Raw genomic sequence first — 19,010 nt, 5'->3', positions numbered from 1 at the left:
AAAGTCATCAGTTCTTGCCCTGAATCCAGCAAGAGAAAACCAAGGTGTTAGCTAGTTAGTTAGTATTTAGTTAATTATTATTATTTAGCGAATAATTAACTATTGCAAATACTTAGACAATTGAGTATTTGACCACTGAATTAGATGTTTGGTTTCTTTTTTATTATCACTAAATCTCGACTCACTTTTTGGTGTTCTAGATAGAAGCTCTCTTCTGTCTTATTGGGAAATATCAGTGATTTGTTTGCTAATTAAAAGTTTTTTAACAGTTTCTTATTATGGAAAAATGGTTTGGCTGGAGATATGGGAGAAGGACCCAAAGTTTGGCTATAGGTTGGTTTGAAGATGTTATATTGCAGTCTTTTCCACTTAAATCATTTTTTTTACTCTAGAAAGGATATTTTGTTTGACACTCTTCTAAAAACCTTCTGAATTGCCAGTAAGATTACTGTCTTGCCATGAAACAGAAAACAAGTAATTAAAAAACAGTCATATTACTTAATGGATGTTGCAATTATGAGTTATTAGACTTAACAGACTAGGTCCATGAAACAAATTGCCTAATTAGAGAACTGGCTCATCAGCATCCTGAAATGGTTGTGGGTTATTAGTTGAATGTAGTGATATACTTCTCACCTGCGCAAGGTATATAGCATGCATAATATATGCTTTGTTCAGTCATTCACATCGATATGTGACAGGCAGAATGCAGGCACTACTGAAGACTTTCCTGCTTGGATTTGTATAGTATAGGAACAAATAAATACTGTGGTAGAAAATTAGTGGATGCCTTGTACTGCAGAAAGGTTTCTGTAATTTAGAAAAGTTTGGATTATTATGCCTATGTGGCTTGCTTTGAACATCAGTGCACAAAAAGAGCTCATTTGAGATGCTATTCTTTTTTACAAATTTAGAGCTCACATTGTCTAAACCAGAGGTCTTCAAACTTGGCAGCTTTAAGACTTGTGGACTTCAACTCCCAAAATTCTCCACCCAGCTATTCTGGGAGTTGAAGTCCACAAGTCTTAAAGCTGCCAAGTTTGAAGACCCCCGGTCTAAACAATATAAAACATAAAAAGATAAATAATTTTGTTTTTCCAGATATATCTCCAGGGATGTTATTTTTAGGTAAATCGTTCTTAATAAGATTAATTTGAGGTAATATGTCGGTGTACTTGAAACTTTGAGGGAGCGAGCGATGATTAATTGTATTTTTATATTTTGATTTTTAAAAATGCAAATGTTTAAATTATATTTTAGACAATATGTGTTTGATCAAAAAAGTAGTTCATTGATATTTTAAAATTTGTTATCAATTTTCTAATATTTATGTTACTTATTATTTAAATATATTATGTAACTATTTGAATATGACTGTGTGAATGTTTAGGCATGTAGTGTGTTTATGTATAGAGAAGGAGCATATTTTTATATACCCATAAAATTTATAAACCCAATTAAAGTTGTACTGATGTTTATACAGTATGATATATGTCTTTAAAAAAACCAGAAGGTTCTGCATGCTTGGTTGCTTCTCAGTGATAGCTCTCCCCCATTTAGACTGATCTAAAATCGGGAAGCAAGAGTCATTTGGCAGGATGGAAAAAATATTGGCTGCAATTAGAACAGATTCTTGAACTGATATGATAAAGGATGCCAGTAGATTGGAGGTTACTGATTAAAATAAAAACAAAAAATAAAAAGTGTATAGCAAAATTTTGTATAAAGAAATGTCAACATCCTAGATCATATAGATCATATAGATTTACATAATAAATACATGTAATAAATATAGACAGAATTCTCTAATCGGGCACTACCAAGTTGGAAAGCTATAGGAATTGATGGAATATCTACAGAAATATATCAGAAAACATAAAAAAGAAATAATAAAGATTCTAATGAAACTTTGCCAGGCAGTCTAGAGAACTCCTTGCCTGGAGGCTGTCAAGCTCTGGATATTCAGGCTCAATCCATGCAAGATGGACTAGCTGCTTAATTCCAGGACAATTCCAGTATTGACTCTAGATAAGGTTGTGCTGTCCCTGAAAGAGCAGACTTGCAATCTGGGGATATTCCTGAACTCATGGCTCTAACTAAAAGAACAGGGGGAAGACATTTTATCTGCTTTAGCTGTGGACTCATGCCCAAGTTATCTCTCAACATGGCTACTACAATTCATTGTACTATTCTTAAATACCTAGAAATTCCTAACTGGTGCAGAATATGTTCATTGGCTTTTTAAGGGGTCAAACCCATTACTGACCTATTACATGTGTATAACAGAAGTCTCACTGGTTGCTAGCTTATTTCCAGGTTCAAATAAAAATGTTGCTTGTTACAATATAAAGCCACTTTGGGATTAGATGACTGCTTATTCCACATGGAATCTGTATGCTTTGTAAGAAGATGTAAAGAGCCTGCTCATCTGTTGGAAAATCCAAGAACAGGTTTTAAAATAAGTATATTCTGCAGGTACCCATTATATTGAATAATTTGCCCCCAGATAAGATTACTCCAATCTCTAATGGAATTAAAAAGCAGGAAACCTCGTGATCTTGGTATCTTTCTCTTGAACATAAAAAATGATATGGTTTGATGAGATTGTAATTATTGTGATTTTTCTCCCTTATTACATTGATTTTGTTGCTTGTTTTTTTTTTATCCACTATTTTGACTTTAGGCCATCATTGGTCAAATTGAAGCAACATGAAAATTATAGAAATAAATAAATTCAAATGATATGAGTGCTCTATTGTTTTATATTGCCTACTTTGACAGGCAACAGCTCTCTGGCATCACCATCCTCCTTGGTGTATCTAGAGATGGCTAGCATTGTCAAAAGATAACTGACTATGCTAAGGACCACACCTGGAGGTTGACATTGGCAAAGAAGATATCAAAGTGATGGATAGCTTCTACCTTTTAGGATTAACCATTAAAAGTAAAGAAATAATAGTCAAGAAATATACTGGACTAGAAGATGGTACTGCAGATATAAAGGTCTTGGGAAAGATACTCAGATGCTGCCTCTAAACCTGAAATACCAGACTGAGGATAGATTCTCATAATGGACAACAACTTGATGGCACAAAATCAGTATTTGGAGATACAAAGTTCTGGATCTGGAACAAAATGCTTTCCAACTTGGCAGTCAGTTGGAGAACCAATTGAATGTTAGGAACTCAAGAAATGGCTGAATACAATATCATTGTCATCAGAATGCTTGTTCATTTTGCTTAAAGACAGCTTTTCTAATAGTACCGGTAGCTGTTAGACTATCTTTCCCATCGCATTTATCCTTTGTTTACCTAGAAATGCCAAGGACTAAATCTGGCACTCTGTTTGTATATCAAATCTACAGTTGACTTTAGGTTAACTCTTGTATATACTTTTGTTGTTGTTTAAATTATCCTTACCAGTATGATCTTCACTCTCAGTTTACAGCGCCAACAAATTTACAATGAATAACAAGTAGGAATTAAAAATATTTAACAAAGATGATGAGACTGTTTGAATAGTCTCTCTCCCTCTTAGAACGGTACATCAGATATACAGATATATAGTAGTATAGTATTTGAATTTGAATTCAGTTCCACTGCTTATTTTGTAAGCAGTAAATGCAGTTATACTCGTGACATATGGATTGATAGTGTTTCATTTTGTTTCAAATAAATGGTTAAGGTAAATTGAACAGAGATTAATAATCCAGAACACAATTTAAAATGTAATAGTATTTTCAGGTTTGTCAAAAGTTTTGATTGATTGAAATAAAAATTGATTTTTTCTTTTGGCCTCTGGGGATATTTTCAGGTATCAACACTGGAAGCACTGCTACAAGAAACAAACAGGAATTTACTTTGAAAAGCCAGCAAATGAAGCAATAAAAGTACAAACTTTTAGGGGAAAAATCCCTAATTTGCCCACTTCTTTTTTTATTATTAAAAAAAATCTTCAAAAGGGAATGTTGAAATAAAACTCTTTTATCAAACATCAGAGGATTGTATATTGAAGGAGTTTTTTCCAAGAAAAACCAAATTTTCCCACTAATTAAAATTTATAGTCTGAACTTTCAATAATGTATTCTTTAAAATGTAGAGTTCTTCCCCTCCCCCCCCATTGATTAATTCCACATGAAAGTGTGGAAAATGTTTGTTGTCCACCAATCAGTCCACCCATATGCAAAATTTCATGTATTGACTGTAAACTTCAAACATCACTAGTCATTATGTCCTTCACAGTGGTGGGATTCAAGTAATTTAACAACTGGTTCTCTGCCCTAATGATTTCTTCCAAAAACCAGTTTGCCAAACTGCTCAGAAAGTTAACAACTGGTTCTCCCTAAGTGATGAGAACTGGCTGAATCCCACCACTGATCCTTCACCTGGTGAATAGTCTTGTATTTCTATTTAAATTCTAATCTTCCTGTGTATCTGTAAAGTTATTGCAAATATATATTCCTTTATCATACAAGTATGAGAGAAAAAGATGATATTTCTTCACTTTCTGAAGGTCAACATTCTCTGACTCTGTCTTCAAATTTTGTCTGGAAGTTGGCTAATATAACAATATTTCATTCACTACTTTTAAGTGTAAGTTATCATTTGGAAAAAGCATGTGGTTTATGAACACAGATTCATCATCCCCATTTTGCATGTTAAGATAGCAGATTTGTCATGGAAATAATGTAAAGCAGTATCCATGCAACCCAAAATTTCTTATAGTATATTTCTTCAGACTTTAGTGAATAACTTCAAAGGGAAACAAGAATAAAACCAGGTTTACAAGCTGCTAGTTATATAGCTTAAGGGTTAAAGTGTAATTTTAAAATCTGGTCTCTTTGATGATTAATTATAGTATATAACACTGTTATTTTTATTGCTGCAATTGTAAGCAGACATTTCAATGATCTCTCCTTCAGGATTCCCTGTTTTGCTTATGATAGCCTTAAAATATAGGAAAGCCCAAATCTGATGTACAACCAAACTTAGAAAGTGTGTTGTCAGCAAAACAATATATTCTGGATATTGCCTTTTTAAAAAAATCATTTTTTAAAAAAGTACATAATTCCCCTGCCAGAAAGTCAACATTTAATATTTTGGAAATGGAAGATCATCTCCAAGATTGTGATCATTGTTCTTTTAGCTGTTTAGTATAGGCTTCCTAACCTTAAATTTCTCATTTAAGATAATTGATAATAATTTAGAAAGTGGCTAAAGCTTCATTGTTCGTACTCTAAGAATAAGGTGTTAGGTTTTTTAAACCTTTACAACTGCTAAATTATGTTCAAAGAGAATGAATGCATTTGGATGGATAAGAACGAATAAGTAATGCACCGGATAAATTGAAGTCTTTGTGCTGTTGGTGTTGTCATAGCTGAACTCTAGCATAAGAATGCTAAAATATTCTATTGTTCTTTTCCGTTGTGAATATTTTGCAAAATATTAGCAAACTTCAAAACTGTAAGACAGTATTATGATTAAATATATCATTGCAGGAATCAGAGTTTGGGCTCTTTTCAGATGGGGTTGAAAGAAGAATCCCATTGTTTGCATCTAAATAGGTGAAGTTTTCTCTCCTGGCACAACACTCCATCATGCATAGATAGACAGCAGATGCCTGTCTGATATAGCTATCTGTTCACTGTTAGGAACTTGCGGTTGCTTCTTTCTTAATGGAAGTGTGAGGGCTTTATAGCAGGTATTAAGCTGCATGCGTTTGTTAATCAAACTTGCAGCATACTGGCAATAACGCTTTTTTGAAGAACAAAATACATAAATAGCTGAGCCTTTCAAAGAATTCCTTGCTGTCTCTCTCTGTGATTCTCTTTTGTGCTTTGTTAACCAAATTACTTGCCCAGACAATCAAGTCACTCTTCAGAATTACATAACAAAATAAACAATTGGGTAAGTGGGCAGTGTGATAGAAGTTGCAGTGAGTACATGGTGAAAGCATATAATGAAATTTCAAGATTTATAAAAGATGGTAGAGAGAAATACCCCATGAATATATTTTAGGATTTCAGAATGCATCATGTTAAGAAAACTGCAGTTGTTAGCTTGTCATTCAGCAATTGAACTATGTGCAATTGCAAAGATTATCCTCATTTCAATCATTTATAAGTCCTGGTGGGAACTAACATGAATGAAAATATGTGACCTATTGGAAAACAGAAATGTTTAAAATGGCATAATTGATCCTCAATGTGAGAAAAATCAAAGGCCAACATAAAAAGTGTATTTTCAAAAATCATGGCTAAATGAATCATTGTATTAACATGATCCTGCCCCTTCTTTTGGAAATGCAGTCCTTGCTGGAAGAATATAGTCACTCAATGCTGTAAGATACACCTTACAGAAGAAAATTGGAATTATAGTTTCGATTGCTTACAATATAATTCATTCTTATCTAACTTGACTATGAAACTACAAATTATGATTATTCACATGTATACCCAACTGCGTAACAACTATAAGCAGTTTACAACACTAAAAAGAAAAAGAAAAAAAACAATATAATAAAGAAAGATCAATGATGTTTGGACATAGCAATGGAATATACATATGTCTATAACCAGCCACCCACCCACCCTAGCCCAAAGCCTGAGGGAAAAGCCACAGTTTAAGCAACCATTTCAACAAAGGTGGAAAAGAGGCTGTACACTTTCAAAGAGCAAGTGCTGCAGTAGAGAAGGCCTGTTTCCTGAGTCTCATCAGATGACACCATTTGAGTCAGAGGACCTGGAGCAAGCTGACAATCATGACCAGGACAGGCCACAGGAGATAAGTGGTCCCTCAGATAGCCAGGGCCTATGTGCTGAAGGGCTTTAAACAGAGGTGGTATTCAGCAGATTCTGATCAGTTCTGAAGAACCGATAGCAGAAATTTTGAGTAGTTTGAGTGGTAAATACCACCTATGACTGGCCCCGCCCCCATCTATTCTCTGCCTCCCGAGTCGCAGTTGATCAGGAGGAAATGGGGATTTTGCAGTAACGTTCCCCTGGAGTGGAGAGGGAATGGAGATTTTACAGTATCCTTCCCCTGCCACGCCCACCAAGCCATGCCACGCCCAACAAGACACGCCCACAGAACAGGTAGTGAAATTTTTGAATCCTACCACTGGCTTTAAAGGTGCCCTTCCAGATGGTTAGCATCAGGAATTGCACCCAGAAGCAGATTGGCAACGAGGGCAACCAATGAAGCGGAAACATGGGCATTCTGTGGCATGCTCATTATTACCCATGCTGCTCCATTTTAGATTAGCTGCAGTTTGAGTGATCTTTAAGGGCAGCCCCACGTAGTTACATTGCAGTAGAATACAGATGCCTGTAGCTTCCGTCTAATGAACTGCTCTTCAGTGTTCTTTCAGAAATTTGGATCATATGTTTTAAATGTGTTTATTCTGGAAATGCTAGTGTAGGATTTGGCAATTCTAGTTACAACAGACATAGGGGAAAAAAATTAAATCTCAAAAGGTTTGAGAGGACATCATTTGGTGGGGATTAGCCTTCATTGTTTGGGCATATAAAGGAAAATGTTTATGTTTTGTGGAGAATAGGCCCCTATCTCACTGAGGTATTAGAGGCTTGTGTGTTTAAGAAACTGCAACTGATTTAGAACAATTTTATTTTGTGGGAGGTAGTCAGTTTTGCCCTTCCAAACTAATTTCATATTCTTTGAGTATATTCAGCTTTCAGTTCCTTTTTATGTCACAGTAATACATGCCTTCTTTCTTAAGATGTACGGGAAAAATTCAACTATCAAACCAGGTACCAGCTATGCTGTATAAACTCTGAGGGCCATTGATTGTCAAAATACCTTCATTTCTCTCCCAGAAGGTAAATAGAAAGTTGATTCAAGATACGTTGATAGGCATATTTGATAGGCGAAGGTAGTCTGTGCAGCGCTCCCTTCCTTTGCTGCCTGCCAGATGAGAGGGTAGAAATGGCTCTAACTTTCTAATTTAGTCTTTTATTGTTTTTAAAATCATGAAAATAAAAAACAAACTAAAACAAAATGCATTTAAAACTACAAAGATTATCAAAGAAAGAAACCATTAAAAAGTCCATTCAAATATTGTACATTTTTTTAAAAAGTGAAGTACAAGAGTTGCATGACAGTGAGATGGGTGATATATAAATTTAATAAATAAATAAAAAGTACAATGTATTATACCAGTTAATAGTTACAATTAAATATAGTAATCTAAGGTCATTATTATTCAAATGCATGCATATTTCTCATAGATTTATATAACTATCATTTTTAAACCTACTGTGTTTTGTATAAATGCACCCAATATTTCATTATATTTGCCCATGCAAAGTCTATTCCTAAGGGCACTCCACTCATAGGTGGCAAGTGCAATCAGGCTTCATTGAGTAAAAGGAGCCATATGTTTATCTTTCCAATGCTACAATATCAGTCTTTTGGCCATAGTAAGGACATGGAGAGTCCATTTGCATTGTCTGGTTGTCAGATTCAAAGTACTAGGTATATAATACAAATAATATCATCTGCAAAGTTTAGCTTTTGTTGCACAGTCATATTTATATAGCCCACTATTTCCTCCCAAAACAATTATCTATTTTTTTTTTTAGCTTTAAGGGATTTAAAAAGTTGTCATCTCAGATATCTCAGAAGCTGAAAATGTTGCTGTTTCAAACAATGTTGTTAGCAAATGTAATTGTAATGCCATTGTGTTATATTTGGTAGATAATAATGATCTATCAGTTGACCCGAGGTCAATATCCCAAATAGCTCTAACTTCTTACTAGCTCCAGAAGTTGTCAGAATTTGAATATTCTCACACTATTATTATATTTGTTATATTTTAGATTTGGAAACTGTAATATGCAGGTTTTTACTGTACATTTCAAGATAAAATTACACAAAGTGGTCTCAGAGTTAAATAATATATATTAGATCCAATTAAAATGGTGAGTCAAGTGATGTAAAGGAGAGATGCATAATTCACAGAGAATATGATATCCTAAAAATACCTTTTTTGTGCATGAGCTCTGCTAAACTCTTCAAGATTATGCACGTGTCTTCAGCACTCGGTGAAGGGATTTCCTTTTTTTAAAAAAAATAATTTTTATTGAGTATTTTACATTTTAAAACCAAACACACAATAGCAAAAGAAATCAAAAGACAAAAACAAAAAGCAAAAACACACGTATACCAGACGTTGAAATACAATACTAACAACAGATATATACAGTTTTACAACTTTCTGCATCGACTTTTGTCTTTATTCTTAGCTTTTATCCTCCCGCTCCTCTTTATTTTTAAATATTCATAATTAACTGTTTTGTTAGCAGTATCATTATTTACATTTATATCCAGTATGTTAATATCTAATTTCACTTTATATTTTTATTTCTTAATTTGATTTCTGTTTTCCAACCATGTATAAAACCTGTTCCACACTTTATAATAATCCGAGTTTTCTCTTTCTTTGATCTCCATCGTTAATTTATCCATTTCAGCGCATTCAATGATTTTCTTTATTATTGTTTCTTCCGATGGTGTATTGGTCAACTTCCACACTTGCGCTAGAGTAATTCTGGCCACCGTTAGAATATGCAATATAATATAATAGACTTTTTTCCATTTTTCTATCAATCATTCCTAGGAGGAAGATCTCTGATTTAAAATCTATGTTTAGGAGTGTAATCTCTTCCAACCACGCTTTAATTTTATACCAAAATTTCCTCACCTTAGGGCACATCCACCACATATGGTAGTATGTCCCTAGTTTGTGACCACTTCTCCAACATTGGGTGATAAATTGGGGTACATTTTTGCCAGTCTTGCCTTTAGAAAATGGAGTATGGCACAAGAGAATCTGAGTTAATACTAACCAACAGGAAAGAGGCAGTTGAGGAAAAGGGGATAAGGAGAAAAGTTGGCTGTTAAGTTCTTGATATTAAGAGCAAAAGCTAAATATGGTCAAAGGCATACTTTGGACTTTAAAAAAGCAGATCTTAATAAAATTAAACCAATATGAAATAGGTTTCAATGTCAGGAGAAACTAATTGGAAAAAGATTGGTGGTAGTTACTAAACAAGAAAATATGAAAAACATAATTACAAACATAATTAGAGCTGAAGTAGCTTCTTGGATGAGAAGTGAAACGTCTTCAAAGAAAAACCAGTTGCCTCTTGAAAAAACACCTTTGGGACATAATTATAAACAGTTCCAATGAGGGGAAAACGGAGGACAGCTAAATAAACAAATCTGGGTATATAAAAGCATAGAAAGAATCTGAAAACAACAAATATAGAAAAGGGAATGAAGTTATAGAAAAGTTACCAAGGACATGCCCAGAACAGATGTGATGGAATTGTAAAATGTGTCTTAGGAAAGCTAGGTTCATAATGAGCTGAGATTATCAAACAAGCAAAAATGATTTCTTTAGATATATTTATAATCAAATGAATAAACATTACAATATGCTAATAAAGAGAATCTGTATTGCTCCCACTTCAATGATTTTCTGAAAACTATTTAAAACCAGGCCTTAGAATAGGATGGCTGTTGTAGCCCCTATAGTTTCTGACCTAGAAATCAAATATTTTATTTTATTTAACATCCACAGCTACTCGACTCCTATGTATTCTCAGTTCTATACTTAACAGCTGTTGAGAAATCTCATGGCTATAGATTAAACAAGTAAGTTAGAAACACATTCTGGCGAAAAGCAATATCAAATGAAGTAATATTTACAGGCACAAATAAAAAGACATATCCATGAACCATTGGGATTCAAGCTCATTCAAGATTTATTTTCCCTACAAGGGGGCATGTGTTCTATTAGTCAATTGTAAAGAGCAATATGAAAGAGCAAAGTTGAAGTTTCAGAGTAATACAAATATAGTCAGGGAATGCCTTATTATTCTGAATAAGTTTAAATTTACAGGGCCAACTGAATTGCTTCCTAGGATACTGAAGTGACTTGATGGTCTTGATGAACTTATCTTTGAAAAATGCTGAACTTCTGATAAAATGACAGAGGACTAGAAATGTCATCACCAAAAAGGGAGAATCAAGGGGAATAGAGACTAAGAAATCTATATTGACTTAGGGAGACATATAAGCACCTTAAAAGAAGTATAGCAAATATCAGAATGGATTTATTAAGGATAAGTCTTGCACTTATGCAAGTCTAATGTCATTTTTTATTTGACTAGGGAATTATATGGGTGACATGTCTGTTAGATACCTGGCTCAAAAATCATACTAAAAATGTTAATGAACTATCAAGTGGGATGCCACAAGATTCCTAAACTCTTCAATATTTTTATAATTGATTTAAATGAAGAAGTGGAGAGAATACTTATCAAATTAGCAAATGATGTTAAAGCAAGTACAATAACTAATGCCTTAGAAGACAGAAGTACAGTTCATGTGTTGGACTATAAATAATAGTTGATTATTTAACAAAGGCAGATGCATAGTTTTTTGTATGATAATGTTTTTTCTTCAATTCAGCCATGTCCGACTTTCAGAGACTTCCTGAACAAGTCCCTTCAGTTTTCTTGGCAAGGTTTTTTTGAAATGATTTGCCATTGCCTCCTTCCTAGGGCTAAGAAAAAGTTACTAGCTGAAGGTTACTGGCTTTGTGCCTAAAGCTGGACTAGACGTATGATCTCCCAGTTTCTAGCCTGATACCTTAACCATCATACCAAACTGGCTCTCTATGTAGTACTTGTGGAAAAAGATTCTGGAATATTGATGTGATTGATTGCAGAATGAATATTGAATCAGCAACATGATGTTTATGCAAACAACAGTAGACCATCTGATGCTACATGTATGGCCTTTATTTCTCTGGAGCAGGCAAGAATGAACATTTGCTGTTTTGTTGTAGTCTGCTCTAGAAAGACTACAGTGTGACTAGAAAAAAAGGGTTTTTTTTCTTTTAAATGCCTCTGACAATCCCAGCTGAGTTGCCTGGTCGGCAGAGGTTTTTTAAAAGCCTCTGCTGATCAGGCAACTCAGCTGGGATCGTCAGAGCCTTTTGAAAGCAATTTTTTAGAACCTCTTCGCCGAAGAGGTTGTAGAAAAAATGCTTTTAAAAGTAAAAAAAAAAAAAAGCCTCTGATGATTGTGTGGCTCAGCTGGGCATGGGGGGGGGGGCAGCAGGGATTTTTGCTACCGGTTCTCCGAACCACCCACCTCCATCGCTACCGGATCGGGCGATCCGGTCCGAACCGGGAGCATTTCATCCCTGATCCAATTACGTAGCTTTCAGTTAGATTTGATTCAGATTACTCTTTTAAAGCTTTTTAAATAAATTAATAGACACAGGCTAATATTAATAATAGACGATCAAACTGGTCAGTCCTAGAGGAGATCAACCCTGACTGCTCATTAGAAGGCCAGATCCTGAAGATGAAACTCAAATACTTTAGCCACCTAATGAGAAGGAAGGAGTCACTGGAGAAGAGCCTAATGCTGGGAACGATTGAGGGCAAAAGAAGAAGGGGACGACAGAGGATGAAATGGCTGGATGGAGTCACTGAAGCAGTCGGCATGAGCTTAAATGGGCTCCAGGGGATGGTAGAGGACAGAAAGTCCTGGAGGAATGTTGTCCATGGGGTTGGGTTGCGATGGGTCGGACATGACTAACAACAACAATATTAATAATATATTGTGCAGAAGTGGGAAACAGATTAAGTGGGGAAATGATTTTATTTTTAAACCCCAACCCGTTACCTTTTCTTTTTAATATTTTTATAACAAATCTATCGAGCTATTAGGTATTCTTACCATAAAGTTTTAATATAAATCTATCTACTATCATCTACAGATTTTAAAACTTTAATATGAATACTCTCTTAAATACTTTGCTGCAAATTGACATCATAATATGAACATTAGAGGAAACTGGCATGTGCAAAACCAACACTTCATTTCCTCTTCTTAATTCTTAGAGAAATAGGTATGTGTCCGGCCCTGTTATGAATCTCTGTTTCTAATGGAAACATGATAGGCTGTCTGTCACATATATTCTGCCTATCTGAAGTTCTTGCTAACTGGTTAGAGGGGGAATATGCAATTTAAAAATAAATTCAAATGAGTTCAGCCAGTTCTACAATACAAACAGTGGCAGTATATCAGATGTTCATCTCTTGGGTTCTTTTATGTGTCAATATTCTACCCACAAATGTTTTATTAATACTGCCATTCTCTGGAATTCTCATTTGTGAATAGTTTCCATCATACAGTAATCAAATACTACTCAAGTGTTATTGGATTTCTCTTTCCTTCCCCCTCCCAATTTACAGCATGATGTATCTCAAACACTACTCAAAGCAATCCTGGACAGTGTGGTGGAGGAATGTGTCAGCTTCGTAGGAGTCGATATTAACATCTGCTCAGAAACTTTATTAAGGTGAGCTTGAAAACATTCATTTAGATAGTTTCAAAACTCAAAGAATCCATACAGTGGTTCTATATCTTTGGACTAGTGCCTTGGACCTTACTTTTATTTTTATTCCTATGACTTTGTTCTGTAAATGGAATCACCTTCCATGAGCGGAGCTAAAGTTAAGTCTGTATCCACAGATAACATCAAACCTTTCTTTATTACTTAGTAGTGAATGTGCACATCTGAATGTTCTCCCACTCCCTTTCACCAACAGCACAGGCAAAACAGAAATAGCCATCTGTGGCTTGTCTATGGCCTAGCAGTTTACAAAATGCATTTCTTTGTTTCAGAGTTTATATCCTCCCCTTGTTCACAACAGTCTGGATAGCTATCAGACCAAGAAATCCAAACAAATATAATTTAAATATACATTCAAAATACATATAAAATAAAAACTACTCAAAAATAATAGCCTGAGGAGACATGGCTCATGACAAGAAAAGACCATCTTTGTCACCTCACAAGCTTGTAATGTAGGAAGTGGGGCATCCATACCGTGGGAGGGAAACTGCCATTAAAACTGCCATCTGCTTTGCTCAGATGATGCAAGTAAGCCAGAAAGAAGCTATTGGATCGTCAGAGGCATTTAAAAGAAAAAAGTCTCTGCTGATCAGGCAACTCAGCTGGGATCGTCAGAACCTTTTGAAAGCATTTTTTTACAATCTCTTCACCGAAGAGGTTGTAGAAAAAATGGTTTTAAAAGTTAAAAAAAAAAAAAGTTGGCCACGCCCACCCAGTCACATTACCTCCCCCAAGCCACACCCACAGAACCGGTAGTAACAAATTTTAGATTTCATCACTGGTTTGACACCCCTGTCCTAGAGCAAGCAGTATCTGTATTATGTTGCTTTGATAGTACTTATTGCTTCCTTTTATGAAATGTGATTCCAAATTTCCTTTTATTATGCTTGTTAGACATATTGCAGGACTGAATGCCAACAGGGCTAAAAATATCATTGAATGGCGACAGAAAAATGGACCATTTATCAGTCGGGAACAACTTAAAGATGTCAAAGGATTGGGACCAAAATCCTTTCAACAATGTGCTGGCTTTATCAGGATCAATCAGGAATACATCAGATCATTCTGCAGGTAATATAAAACGGGTGTACTTATGTGCCACATGTAAGTAGAGATTTGATAAAAGAAAAACCCCAGTAGGTAATAGGTTAGAATCCTTGACTTGGGAGTCTGCATTTAGGATGAAGAGTAATTTGTAGTCTGCTGATTAGTCAATTATACTATAAAAGGGGTCACAGAAGGGCAATGTGATTTAGGGAGTAGAGTCATAGATTCACAGCTCAGCTCAGCTATGAAGTTCATAACTCAGCTTTTAGATATTAATTACCATATCTTAACATAATGAAATAAACATGCAGATGGAGACACTGATCCCACTAATCTTCCACTACTCTAACCTCCCATCCATCCTCATCAACTGCCATACGGGAAGACATGCTAAGTTGTTTATATGTTGATACCATTTGTTTTGGATTTATAAAATAGTAAATGTTGCTTGGAAGAATTTGTGTCATACAAATTAAGATATTAACATTTTAACAGTAACAGAATTGGAAGGGAACTTGGAGGTCATCTAGTCCAACCCCTGCTCACGCAGGAGACCTCTACTAGGGATTCGAACTGCCAACCTTTCTGATTGACAAGCTCAGTGTCTTAGCCACTGAGCCACCTAGCCAGGATTTGATATTGATCCATCTAAATTTAATAAATATTGTTTCCTCCGACAAAGAAACTATCAAATGTAATAAATCAAATTAAATTTAATGTCAAACATTATAGAAATTTTATTGGGAGTATAGAGGCAGAGTCTCTTCTTTCCTCTCTTCCTTTTCCACATTATCCCACCCACATGTTGCAACCCTCAATAGTAATAACTACCCTAGACATATTTGCATTATATTATGTCTTACAATGCCAATTTGACTTTGGCCCAGTGATGAATATTCTCTGACAAGTAAAGACTGTATGTCATAATAAAGTTTCTCATCATTTCCAAGGAAAGAAACTCCAAATGACAGTTCAATTAAATTTTAAGCAGAACAGAAATATAATAGGAATTTGATTGAACACTGTGGAACTAAGCACAAAGGCTCATTTCAGAAGCTGAAGGTTGACTCAACTTTGGATATAGAGATATCTTAAATACTCCCCCCCTCCCCCAGTATTAATAACTTTGAACTTGCTGCACCAGCCAACCTTAGATATCTTAGGAAGCTGTAGCTACATTTGAGGCTCAGTTGGTATAGTCTACACAAAAGAGAGAGAGAAAAAAAACACATTGTAAGATAGTGCAAGGAATTCTGGCTCTCATATTGATACACATGTTTTTAATATATGGAGTCATATCTTCCGATCTATGATTGGTCTTGGAATACAATGAAAACCCATAAAAATTAAATAAAAATATAAGTTGATAATAGTTCTATGCATGGACCACTGTGTAATAGTACACTTATGAGTGAGGTTTTCTTTGGTATATAGGGTGGGATATAAGATGCAATGACTATGCACAATAAAAAAAACCCTACTGATTCAACATATTAAGGTTTTAAGCCAACAAACTCACCCACACAAAAGCAGGGAAAAAGAAAAGAGATCTCAGTTATCAAGAAAAAAATAGAGGGATTCCCAGTTTGGTGTCCGGACTCTTTATAGGAAGCATATGAATCAATCTTAAAACAGTTCTAACCATAGCCTTTTAATTTAGCATTAGCTATACAGACCAGCAATGTCATTTCAAGATTTTTCTCAGAAATTTGTCAGAAATTGAATCTGGTGCCCTCAAACTACAAGCCATGTGTTCTACTATTGTATTGTACTTCTTGAGTGAAGCTGTTTACACTATTTTCTGTGATTGAAATATTGAATCTGTGTTTTTTTTTAAATTGCTCAATTTCAATGGAGGTTGACAGAAATGTAGATAATTAAATTAGAGCACTTCAGGTCCACTATATGCAGAATTTTTGAGGATTTGTTAATTATAATGCTCATTTGTTAGCAATGTTTGCAGGATCGGTATATAGAATTTGAGGTTTTGTAGCTTTGCCCATTGGGCAGAAGCAGAAATGATACATATGATGTTCACTGCTTTAATGATAACTACATCCTTTTCTCTTATGATTTTGGATCTCAGTCAACAAAGTGAGCTTGCAGCTGGGAGTCATAAAGCAGTCACAAATGAGAAACTGTGTAAAAAGAAAACCAAAGCTGCAGCAAATGTCATTCAGCAGCCAAATCCTTTGGATCAAACATGTATCCACCCTGAATCATATAATATTGCAATGAGGTAAGCAGTGAAAAAATGAATATGCAGTTAGCTCTTTTAGTTTTTAGTCTGGGAAGTAATATTTCTTCCAGATTACAAAAAACTCTTGGAAGCAGGGCTCTGAGTATACTAATGCTGATCTTATAACAATGGTTAAATGAGTTCTAGATACCGCAGGCTTGTTCTCAAATCTTTGTGAGACGTGTGTGTGTGTGTGTGTGTGTGTAGATATGTGTAATTATACTTGTAATTATAATTATATATGTAGGCTGCATATCCTATAGCCTAACCCATGTGACCTGTGGGCCACGGGTTAGACATGCCTGATCTAAATGGAAGAGAAGGAAATTTAATTCAGAATTGTTACTAGCATTTGTTTAAATATGACCTGTGCCTGTGTCAGGAATATATATAAGCTATTCCAAGTGAAGCTCATTTTACAATTGACTGATGGTGATTTTGTCAATGGTGTTCAAGTGATGCTCCAGGTGTTTTAGGGTTGCACCCAAGTTCCTATTACTAGTGGTATTATGTTTGCTCTCTTTAGCCATAGTCATTTCTTGCAGATTTTCCAATGCACCATTGTTGCTACTTTGTCATGCCATTGCTTGTAGTCAGTCTGGGTGATCTTCTTGCAGCAGCTAACCAGGTGGTCCACTGTTTCTTCAGTTTTTTTGCATAGAGAACACTTGCTGTCTGTTGCTGTCTTCTCAGTTCTGGCTTTGTATGCATTTGTTCTTAAGGCTTGGCCTTCTGCAGCCAGAATTAGCCCCTTGGTCTCTTTCTTCAAGTTTTCTGCTCTTAGCCATTGCCAGGTCCTGTTATTATCTGCTTTTCCTGTTACTTATTTAATGTATTGGCCATGTAATGCTTTGTCTTCCCACGCCTCCATTCTCTTTCATTTGGTTTTTCTTGTAGGCCAGTTTGGTCTCTCCAGTACTCAGTAAGTCTTCCTGATCTATGGTACTTGATGTCATTATTTTTTGCATCTACTTAGCAAGCTTTTTTGTCTTTTGATAGCTGAATCACTGTCAGTTTGGAAGCAAAATGGATTTTTCCAAAATCAAGATGATCAAATCAGTTGAAATATAAATATCTGTGAATAAAATATTTACTTAAACATCAAAAAATGCTTGATAAGAATAAATGACTTTATACTTTATGCTGATTGCAGCTGAGTCTACAGAAAGAGAAGGGTAAAAGTGGTGCAGGAATATAATCCTTAGCATGTTTACAAAGAAGTAAAGATATTTGAATGAAGTGGGAATTTTCGACTGATATCAATTTCCTCTTAATGATTTTAGAAATAGAAATAGAAGCAGATATATTTTCATCAGGATTACAGCAGGGAATTTAGGGTTAAATTCCCTTTCCTATACTTATTCTGATTATATTCATTATTAATTAATATTAGATGCAAATACTCACTTAATGCCAGATGTCATCTTGCCTTCTAAGCAGGCATGTTTAGAATTACATAACAAGTGTCCTTCAGGGATCAGTTGTTGCAACTTTTTCCATACACACTGTCATAGATATGTCATTTTAACTCTGCCAGAAAGGATGGGAGGGGAGATTTTAACAGTTTTTTGTATGCAGCATAATCCTCAAAGCATCTCCTTGTCAACACCCACTATGTTTCTGACATGCCTCAAGTAAGTAGGAGCCAGAGAAATAACCAACTAGAACTTATGGCATCTGGCAAACAACATGTGCTTAGTTCCTAGATTACACCCCTCCCTCAAATTCTAGTTAATTTCAGTTTATAATGATTCAATCTAACACAATAATGGATGTAACAATTAATTATCCTTAACTGAGTACTGTAGATGATCACGTTGTCCTTTGACTTCAGTGCAAATGTAATACAATTTTGAGTTAAACTGAAATCTTGTGGAATGAATAGTATTTTAAATTTTGTTTAATTTTTTTTTAAAAAAACTCCACAAACACTTTCAAGACAGTGGCTTAAATCAGGCTAAATTTAATTCTCATTAAGACAAGCTGATAAGTAAATCATAATATTATGAAACCAGATTGCAACATTCAGTTTTATTTCCTGAGGACTTAAAAGAGTATTTACATTTTAAGAGATGTATGCATGATATACAGTACATTTGGCTTTAAAGACCATTAATACCATTTCTTTCCTTCCTCTCCCAACCTTTTCCCATGTCTGCGTGGAGAACATCAGATTGTAAAAAGCTATCCTAAAGAGTAGTGCCAAAGCCATATTCTCCATTTCATATGCTAGAATAGTCGGCATAGCTCTGGGTCCTACTGTGAA

At 35.0% G+C, this 19,010-nt stretch overlaps 1 protein-coding gene across 1 annotated transcript in view; it reads left to right on the top strand.

Annotated features, from left to right (window-relative positions):
* The window catches only part of SRBD1 (S1 RNA binding domain 1), a 151,243-nt gene that overhangs the window by 119,436 nt on the left and 12,797 nt on the right, over positions 1-19,010 (top strand). The window contains exons 17-19 of the mRNA XM_034427656.3: positions 13,295-13,401; positions 14,353-14,529; positions 16,592-16,744. Coding sequence (XP_034283547.2) covers positions 13,295-13,401; positions 14,353-14,529; positions 16,592-16,744 — 437 coding nt within the window. The remainder of the gene's footprint in view (positions 1-13,294; positions 13,402-14,352; positions 14,530-16,591; positions 16,745-19,010) is intronic.

This window comes from Pantherophis guttatus, chromosome 1 (genome assembly GCF_059756535.1).
Source record: "Pantherophis guttatus breed Tessera chromosome 1, ASM5975653v1, whole genome shotgun sequence".
In the NCBI taxonomy this organism is placed as follows: Eukaryota; Metazoa; Chordata; class Lepidosauria; order Squamata; family Colubridae; genus Pantherophis; species Pantherophis guttatus.
This window is presented reverse-complemented; position numbering and strand designations above follow the sequence as displayed.